The sequence below is a fragment of the Buceros rhinoceros genome, unplaced genomic scaffold (assembly GCF_000710305.1).
Source record: "Buceros rhinoceros silvestris isolate BGI_N320 unplaced genomic scaffold, ASM71030v1 scaffold36523, whole genome shotgun sequence".
Lineage (NCBI taxonomy): Eukaryota > Metazoa > Chordata > Aves > Bucerotiformes > Bucerotidae > Buceros > Buceros rhinoceros.
Genome location: NW_010404922.1, coordinates 15,891 through 25,005, shown reverse-complemented (window position 1 = coordinate 25,005; position 9,115 = coordinate 15,891). Strand labels below are relative to the sequence as shown.

The 9,115-nt window shown below is 45.4% G+C and overlaps 1 protein-coding gene across 1 annotated transcript; it reads right to left on the bottom strand.

The window, feature by feature from the left end:
- Positions 1–1,039: 1,039 nt before the first annotated feature.
- On the bottom strand, positions 1,040–5,138 carry VGLL1 (vestigial-like family member 1). The gene is made up of 4 exons (XM_010133538.1): positions 4,928–5,138; positions 3,945–4,358; positions 1,757–1,816; positions 1,040–1,080 (listed from the first exon to the last, which is right to left on the bottom strand). The coding sequence occupies exons 1-4, from the start codon at positions 5,136–5,138 to the stop codon at positions 1,040–1,042; spliced, it is 726 nt and encodes a 241-aa protein (XP_010131840.1).
- Positions 5,139–9,115: the final 3,977 nt, after the last annotated feature.

Below are 9,115 nucleotides of genomic sequence, written 5' to 3'. Positions count from 1 at the left end.
CTCACTGCGGGGCTTACCTGCGCAAAGCTGAACACCAGTCAAATGAGGTTTTAACTCACAGCAGCTTCAGCAAACATATTTGTCAAGGACGAGTGGCAAAGCGAGTGTTGATGTTCAGGTCACGGCTGCCACTCCTGCTGCACGGAGGAGCACTGAGACCAGCCCCTGTTCAGCCACTGGCATGTCTGTGGGATGCAGCTGCCATGAAGGGATTGAGTTCTGCTTGTTCGAGTGGCCAAGCCCTTCAAGCTCAACAATTTAAAATTCAACCTCACGGGGTTTGTTTAGAAGAAGCAGCTGTTTACACCTGCAGAAGGGTGGGGGAAACGGACCATTCCACCTCCAGCTCTTTGCTCAGTGGTGTTATAATTGCACCCAATGAGGGTCCAGATTTCCTCCCAGATCTAGTGTTAATCCACTGTTTTCTAGAGGATGATTATACATTATGAGAGGGCAAAACACAGACTTCAAGCTCAACATGCCTGTTAGTTTCTCAAAGAACATCCCTGTGAACTGCAAATACGGTTACAAATTACTGTACTTCCAAAATATAAATATGGTAACGTGCTTTGTTGACCTGCGGCTGTCTTGAAGTCTCTTGCCCATGGTCTAACACTACTTTAAACACTGGGGAGATATCAAATCAGGCACGGAATTTATGTTAAGTGCATCCCTGCACTCATCAGTCATCAATGGCATTGATAAGAATTGTGCGTCTTACCAAGAGACGGTGAACGAATAAACACAGAAAGATTAAAAAGTACTAAGAGTCCTTTCAAGAGGGCCTAAGGAAGAGCCTTAAGCAGACAGTATTTCTTCACAACAAACATACTGTTGGGTTTAATAGCACAGCTACTAGAAATTATTTACTGAATGGAAAAAGATGATTTTTCATTCCTCAGATATAGCACGTGTTCTTCCAATGGAGAGAAAAAGCACAGAATAGCTGCAGTTTGTTTCTTCTTCATTCACAGTTGCACACGATAAACGTTCACAGCAAGAACTTTCCCTTTCAGAATAAAGTAGAAACATCCAGTTGCTAAAAGTACAGATCTCGTCTTCTGTCATGAGCCTGAATACCTGAAAGACACAGCAGTACCAGGACAGTCAACAGCACAGGCCACGCCATCTCCTCAAGTGTTGTGCAAACAAAATTGCGTCTTTGGGTCTGATGCAAGAGGGCCCTTACTAGAATAACCAGAATGACCCATCCAAAGTACCCTCAAAATATTGCGCATCAGAGAACCCACATCAGGGGATGACACAGTCTCAAGAGACTGGTAACAATACGGAAGACTGGCTACCTTGGGCATAATTTCTTCGACCAACCCTCGCAGCAGCGTGGTGGGTTTGGTGGCGGAAATGGCAGCAACGCCAGCACAGGGGTCCAACAGGAACCTCAGCCTGAAGCTGGGGGCTGGACATACAAAGCAAGGGGTGTCCTATCCTTCTGGGGTCTGAAATTTGGTCAGCCAGTGCAAAACAGTCGTTGTCAAGCGGCAGCTGATGGTATAACCACAGAGCTAAGGTAGGTGGAGTTAGAAAAACATATATATCATTTGAGTAGAATGTTTTCCCACTTCTTTGTTCCACAACTGTGGGAAGTGCTGCGTAGCTCTTGGGAAGAAAGCAAGCTTTTGAAATACAGTCTGGAAGCAACGAAGGAAGCATCTTTAATTCTGTGTGCGTAAGCAAGGCAGCTGTCCTTCAGAGGTGAATATTCACTGGTTCCAAACCTGCTGGTTTCATTACCCACCTGCAGCGGCATGGCTTACACTGGGATTTTCTGAGCCTTGATAAGAGCTTGCTTTCCTCTCTAGAAATAAAAAAAAAAAAATATACTGGAGATGAGCAGAGATTCAACATAGAGCTAAAAGTAGCGGTAGTTCCTAAAGAAACCTTGTGCTTTTGCAGCCCAGCCTATAGCACAGGTGCTGGGGAGCTCTGTGCTGTCTGGCACAGCACTTCACACTTCCATAAATATAAATATCAGCTGTTCTTAAACATGACACAGCGCAACGAAAAGTGTATTTAAAAGATAGAGCCAAGAAACAGGGACTCCCACAGCCAGACTAGATGCACACATCCTAGGGGCTTGCCAAAGACTCTCTGTGAACACAGGCCAATCATCTCCTATCTGCTCTTTCCAGGTTGCTTGATAAGCACATGTACGGCGTTACGCATGCGGTGTTACGCGGCTCCCTGAGTATTCAGAAAGGCCCTGTGAACATCCTGAAAGAAAAGGGGTGAATGGTTGCTGAACACCATGCTGTTTAATTTCCTTGTCAATTTTTTCCCCACTCAGTTTCTTTCTGAAACTTTGCGCAGAAATCCACCCTTGTTGCACTGCTCCCCTGTTTTGATCCCAAGACCAGTTTCATGAAACATCTCCTCTTTTTTGGAGGAATTCATTCCTGGGGCTTTCAAGCCTTCATAGGTTCCCACTGCCCCCTTGGGGGAGAGGGCACCTAACCTTGTTCTTAAGTGAAATCCTAGAGGTCCAGACAGAGACTTTAAAATAATTAGACGGTCGTTTACTAGCTGTGAGGTGTAGGGCGCGTGGTGTGCACCACACGCACACACACACAGTCTCAGTTAAATCCATCTATCTGTGTGCCATGACAGAAAGGTGGTGTTCCAGCTGTGAGGACATCCATGCTCTCCCTTCTCCATGCAGACACAGCCAGGCCGTAGGACCCCCTAGAAGGAGTAAGTGAGCCACACACCGACAGCAGGGTCCTCATAACTGCACAGCTTCGGAAATGGCCTCAGAAGAGGCGCTGTGGCTAAGACCGCCTGTAGATATAAACAGTGCGGGTTTAGCCCACGTTCTGCCAAATTCCTGCCGATGCAGATTAGAAACCGGGTAACCATTAGGTATTTCACAGCCGGTTATTTTTCAAAACCTAAGGCTCAGGATCGCTTCTTTACACGCCTGTCTTTTTTATCTAGAAACACCAAGTAGGACAGGCTGTACTTTTCCAGCAGACTCCCTAAACAATTTCACAACCCTTTTACTTGGAGACCAGCGCCAAGCTGACTGGCTGGGTAACGCCCAGGAGCAGCAATGCAGGCATACCCCAACAGGGCACCAGGGCGCTGCCCAGGACGCTTCATCTCCGAGAGCTTCTCAAAGGCAGAAATTACTCACAAGGGAGCAGTTTAATCCAGCAGCCCCAGATGCTGTGGGGATGTGAGCTCCTGGGAAGTGGACTTCAGTCACCAGCCATCTTGCTTCTCTGTGCTGGTAGTAGCTAGGGTTGGGATTCCTGCTAATTGCTAACAATAAATAAGCAACAATAATTGCTACTGCGTGAATTGCCTTTGCCCTGGGAAACCTACTGCAGAGAAGGAGCGCAGCCTTTGACACGCAGGGCAACAGGGCTTCATGGAAGGCAGCGATGAGCTGGGAGGAGAGGCAAGGCTGGCGGGCCAGCCCCTTGTCCCTAGTCCTTCCGGCTACAGACAGCGACTGGGGAGGGAGAGACATCGCTGTGCTCTCCAGAAGGGCTGCAGTTTCACATCCTGTGTTCAGAACACACTAATGCCCTACACAGTAAGACAGGTCGCCCAAAGCTCTTACCTGGCCATCCCTTTCTGGTCCTTTTATGGGGGCATCCAGTTCACACAGCACCACCCTACCTGCTACCTATAAGGTAGACGACCTGATAGCACTGTGGATATTGTTTATATTCATATTAATGTTTATATTTACTTGAAGGTAAAATATTGCACAAGTGGGAAATACGTATTTTTGATTAAGCCATACTATACAGCTAACCAATCCCAGGTACCACAGTACACAGCACGGGTTAACTACTGAAATGAATTTCTACGAGCTGGGCTGAAGATGCCTCCGATCTGTGACCCTCAGGAACAGCCTGCACTATTTTGTCTCTTCACATAGGATGTCATCAACGAATAAAGTGACAGTATTTCCTTACCTTCCCCAGGAGCTGAACTTTGGCTTGTATTTTGTAACCTAGCAGGTCCAGCCATGCAAGCAGAACTCGAGTGTTGCCTCACGGGACATTCTTGCATGGACGTTAAGCACCTTTCCTGTTGCAGAAGACCAAGAAGAGAACCGTATTTCCTGTCACAGATGGGTTCATCGACCGTGTGCAGGTCAGGCAAAGCATGATGATGTACTGAACTGGTAAGACTGGGAGTCCCAATCGAAGGGAAGGTCCATAAATCTGTAGGTTGAGCCGGATGACTCTGTAGAGCTGATGGCTGGTATTGGCCTGCGATACCAGCAGCACAAAAATTCAGACCAGCATTTGACATGCTTGTAGCAGATGACGGATATGGTTTGGAGCAATGAGAAGAGAAACTCCACTGATGGGGAGACACGCTATCTGTTTAAAAAGAGAAAGAAACGTCTAAAGTCTCACAAATTCTTACTTTTTTCCAAGACAAATTCCAATGGACTCCTAAGGGAATGCTACCAGATTGCATATGCATTTTAAAAGAAATATATATTTACTTTAGTGCTGCTTATCTTAAAAATCAACAACCAATTCATATTAAAAGCAAATTAACACCACCAGTACTTCCAAATAAATATCGCATGTGGCCACTAGCATAGGCAGGGTTTTAACAGTTGCAAGCTTAGACAAACACATTTTTGCAAAGATAACAAATCGAGTCATAATACGCTCAATGCATCTGACAACGACGGAGGCTCTTGGCTGCAAAATGAGGACCCAGTTCTGAGAACAGGTCCAGGGAGAGCTTGGGAATCCCCCCAGCAAGCACAGGGGTTTACCCAGGAAGTGCCAGCTACATAATCCAGGGCTTTTCAAGGCCAGTTTTCTCGCTTTCTGTTTGCAGACAACTCCAAATTTAAGCACGCTGCATCTCAAACTCCTCAGGGGACGCCAGTCACCCCATCTGTCACCACGCTCACGCACAGAAAGCGGCTCACCATTCTTCAGGATAACAGTCTCATCCCTGTGCTTTGTGCTCAGGTCTTGCGGGTTCTTGGCGTTGCTTAGAGCTCTAGAAAAATGTTCATCTACCACACTGTTAATATCCCCGTGGAAATAGGTAAACACAACGCTCTGAGCTCCCCATTCTGTTTTCACAGGTTCTTTGTTTTTACACGGCTTTGGAGAGAGCTGCCTCGTTTCTTCCATTTTCAACAACCAACAGCCCCTGCCAAAAAAAGTAGAACAGGCTGGTCAGAGAAATACTGATCAACTTCCAGCGTAGAGTCAGTGGTGAGCCCATCTTCCTCCTCAAACTGGTCAGGCAAGAAGAACCCTTACTAGTAAGACTGGATTCTTTATCTGGGTTTCTGCTTCTTCATGCACCTCTTCTTTAGAAATCTTTAGATTTCCTTAGTGTATGTTTCTAATATGAAATACTTCAAGTATAAAACAAAGGGAGAAATCTTTCAATAAACATGCATCGCGTTTTTCAGATTTGTGGTGGGAGTCCAGTTCTCCTAACCAGATAAATGGAGTTCACAGCTCTATCTTCTGCTGGTGATCCCTACATTTGACATAACTTTATAACCCCAGTGCTGTGTAAACACACCCGAGGATGGAACTCTGCTGAAAGAGCTGAAGCACTTGGACAAATAATTCACATGTGGCATTAGCCCTGGATGAAGTTCAGGGTGAACTTATCAAAATGCTTTGTCCAATTCCAGTTTTTGCATTGTTCAAAAAACACATTGACAGAGTTAAAAAAAAATTAAAGCAGAAAAAAACACTCATCAAAACTTGAAATACTGATAACTTTAGATTAGGCGAAGTTTTAATTACCTTGACCACTGTTAGCACAGACTTCCACAAGGAAAAAACTTCTAAGAGTAGTTAGGTGCTTCACCTGTTTGAAAAAGACACTCAGATTAAATTACTGGAAATTCAATAACAACAAATTCAAGTTAAACAAACAAACAACCAAAAAGCCTTTTTTCTTTGAAACAACAACTTACCTAGGAACATGGTGGGTCTGACAGTGGCTATAAACTGGTAGCAAGTTTCTAAAACACCACTCTGGCTCAACCAGAAGTTACGGATTTAAGGCAGGAATTACTCTAAAATAGCGTGCAGGAAGTCAACAGGAGACTAAAGACTCTTTTTTGTTCTCCTTAAAAATCTCTACTGACACATATGGTAAGAGCAGGACAAGGAACATAATTGCTTGCCCTGCAGAAGCATCATTTCATGCACTCGTGCAGTTTCTGGCCACAGGGAAGCGAGCTCTACCACCAGAGCTCATACGTTCTGCTGTAACCAGAACCTCTCAGCGCAGCCCGGGCTGTGAAGTGAGAAGTGCCTGCTGTTCCTGTTCAGTTTTCCAGTCTCATTGTCAGCTCATCACACCGCCTAGGATAACTGATTTACCGTGGTAGCAAAGAGAAGGCTGTTATTTTTCAGAGACCGGGGGAACCGCCAGCCCATAGCCAGTTGTATCACGCAAAACCTCATGAATCACTAGATTTGTGTTTCCATCCAACTCACCCTGCAACACACAGCATTGCTTAACCCATTCCAATGCATTTATCTGATGTCTTTTCTAATCGTAAACCCTCCAACCCTCAGAGGGTTCCTAATAAACGTGGCACTCATCTGCGTCTCCAAGGGTACTCTGGAGCAGCTGCCACGGCTGCCTCCAAATGGTGTCTCAGAGTTTCTTTCAGGTGAAAGGGCTGTTCAAACTGCAAAGCCAAGCAGACGTTACGAAATATGAGGATTAAGGTTATCCAGTCATACTCCATCTCCCTTCGTAATCTTGAGCCTTCATCTACAAACTTCTTCTCCATGTTTAGCATTTGCTTCCATGTCTAGTTTTGCTTGTTATCTCCACCTCCCCTGTATTCTCTGTTCAGTTCTCCGCCTCTTCACGACCCCTTGCTCAGGTAGCCCTATTCCTCTGCCATCACCTACTAATTTACGTCCAAATTCAAGAGTTCCTCAGTCTTCATCTTAACATTTCTATTGCTCTGCCCTTCTTGCATCCTTTCCACAGCTCCAGCCCCCAGTCCACCTCAACACAGTGGTGTGGATAGTCACACCAGTTAGGAAATGCAAGGACTTTGTAACTGTTGTCTGACTTAGGTGACAATCTTTTAGAACTACAAAACTGACCAAACTTTCCCAAACACTAAAAACTTGAACCAAAAAGCCTTTCTCCTGATTTACAGGCGCCTTTCCAAGGCCCATGAGGGGAGAGGAACTAGCACAACCCAGACGAACAACTGGAAGAACTTCAAGCACAGGAATAGACACTATCTTTCCCAGTCTTGTTTTAAAAAGCAATCTTCTGTTTAAGGTTAAGAGACTTTCAGGTTGCTCAGCTGAGGCCAACATTTGCCATGGAAAATTCCAAACCAAGGAGTGAAAGCTTAGCAAAGTCACCAGCGACCATATGATCTGAGAAAGGACTGCGCCAAGCCACCTCAACAGCAGCCAGCAAGCCAGCTCTTCCTACACTGCTCCACCACTACACATCAACGTACCATTCAAAGAGCATTAGCTCTGGCCCAGAGGTCTCTATTTCCAGCTCCTCACTCAGAGTGGGCCAACCACTGTGTCATTGTCCACTTTGTTAACATGCTTAACTTGCTCGTGCCATTACTTGGAAGCTCCTTTAGCTCTTGGTGCATATCAGCTCTTGAAATCAGCTTGAAATGTGACCACAGTAATTAGTTACAAAGTTAGAAATAACACTTTTTTTTTTAAAAGAAATAACGGTCATTTATTTTAAAAGCCTCTTGTGCTTTCCAAAGCAGTGCCAAGGCAGCTGGATATAACCTAGGTTACATCTCGGTCCTCTCAGTGGTAACATGCACATGAGGAATCTGATGCCCGAAGAGTCAGGACTTGGATTTGGAGCACTGTGGTCATTACCTGAACTTCCCAGACTTCTGTCTTCCAGCAGAAAGTCTGGTAAAAAAAGAGGCAGAAATCCTTCCGATTTGACAACAAACTGTTGTCAACTGTTGTCAAAACATGGTAGAAGTGGGGCGCACGACGAGCCCCACTCAGCTCACCACACACTGCTCTGAGTGGGTTCATTATGGCAAGACAGTTCGAGTAATTGTCCAATTTACTTGTCCTTCAGGTGGACAAGGATGCATGGTCAACACAGGCTCGAGAGACGTGGTTGTGGACTGCTCACCCCAAGTGACAACACTTCACAGTATTTTTCACGTTCCCCACCCTTGCTAGTAGTAATAATTTCCCATCGCTGTAGCATCAGCCAGAACACCTCTGTTCTCTAATTTTATGCAGCCCAAACCAGTTTTAAAAATAAATTAAGAAGTTCCTACTTCCCAAGTATTGAGCAACAATTCAACAAGCAGGCATTCTCTTTCACCAAGTATCTTTCACACCAGGCAGCATTTGTGAGTTGGTGAACATCCGTTGAGGTTACTGCTGAATTCCCCTACCTTAACCGACTGTCACGAGCGGCATCACACCACGAGCGGTAGGATCGTCCAGCTGCGGGGCAGTCATGTTGTGTCCGGCAGCGCGGGATCCTCGCCCCGGCAGGTTGTGTGCACTCTGCGGTGACTGCAGGAGACAAGCACTGTTCATGAACTCCCTGCATGCTTTCTAGCCTCCAGCTGCGGGTGAACTAGGCGTTTCCTTCAGCCTATCTGCTAAGAATGCACGAAATGCACTCCAACGAGTCGACCAGGTAGGGAGGTTTCAGGAATGAGGAAAACAGGACTGTAACTCAGGGTTTTTATGACAATGTGTACACAGTAAAGATGACAGTGTCTGGACTTCCAAAGAGTTTAGTGCAAGACGATAAACAAGTTATAGCAGCGAACCACACCTGGCCAGGGCCAGAACTTTCCTATGCCAGGTTATAGCATATTCAGCACCAAGCGTGTGACTACAATTGGCGAGAAGGAAAGGTGACCTCTCTCCAGCCCAGATAAGCCGGATAAGCCATTTTCACTTCTTTACCAGGTCTGTATAAATGACTAGAGATCCTCAGAAAATAAAAACAACATTCTTGGTCTGTAGCAACAAGTAAGGTCCTTGGGGTTTGTTTGGTTTTTTTTTTTTTTTTTTTTTTTTTTTTTTTTGGGTTTTTTTTTTTTTTTTACAAAAATTTACCAAACCCCACAAAACTCAACAGTCCCAACAAA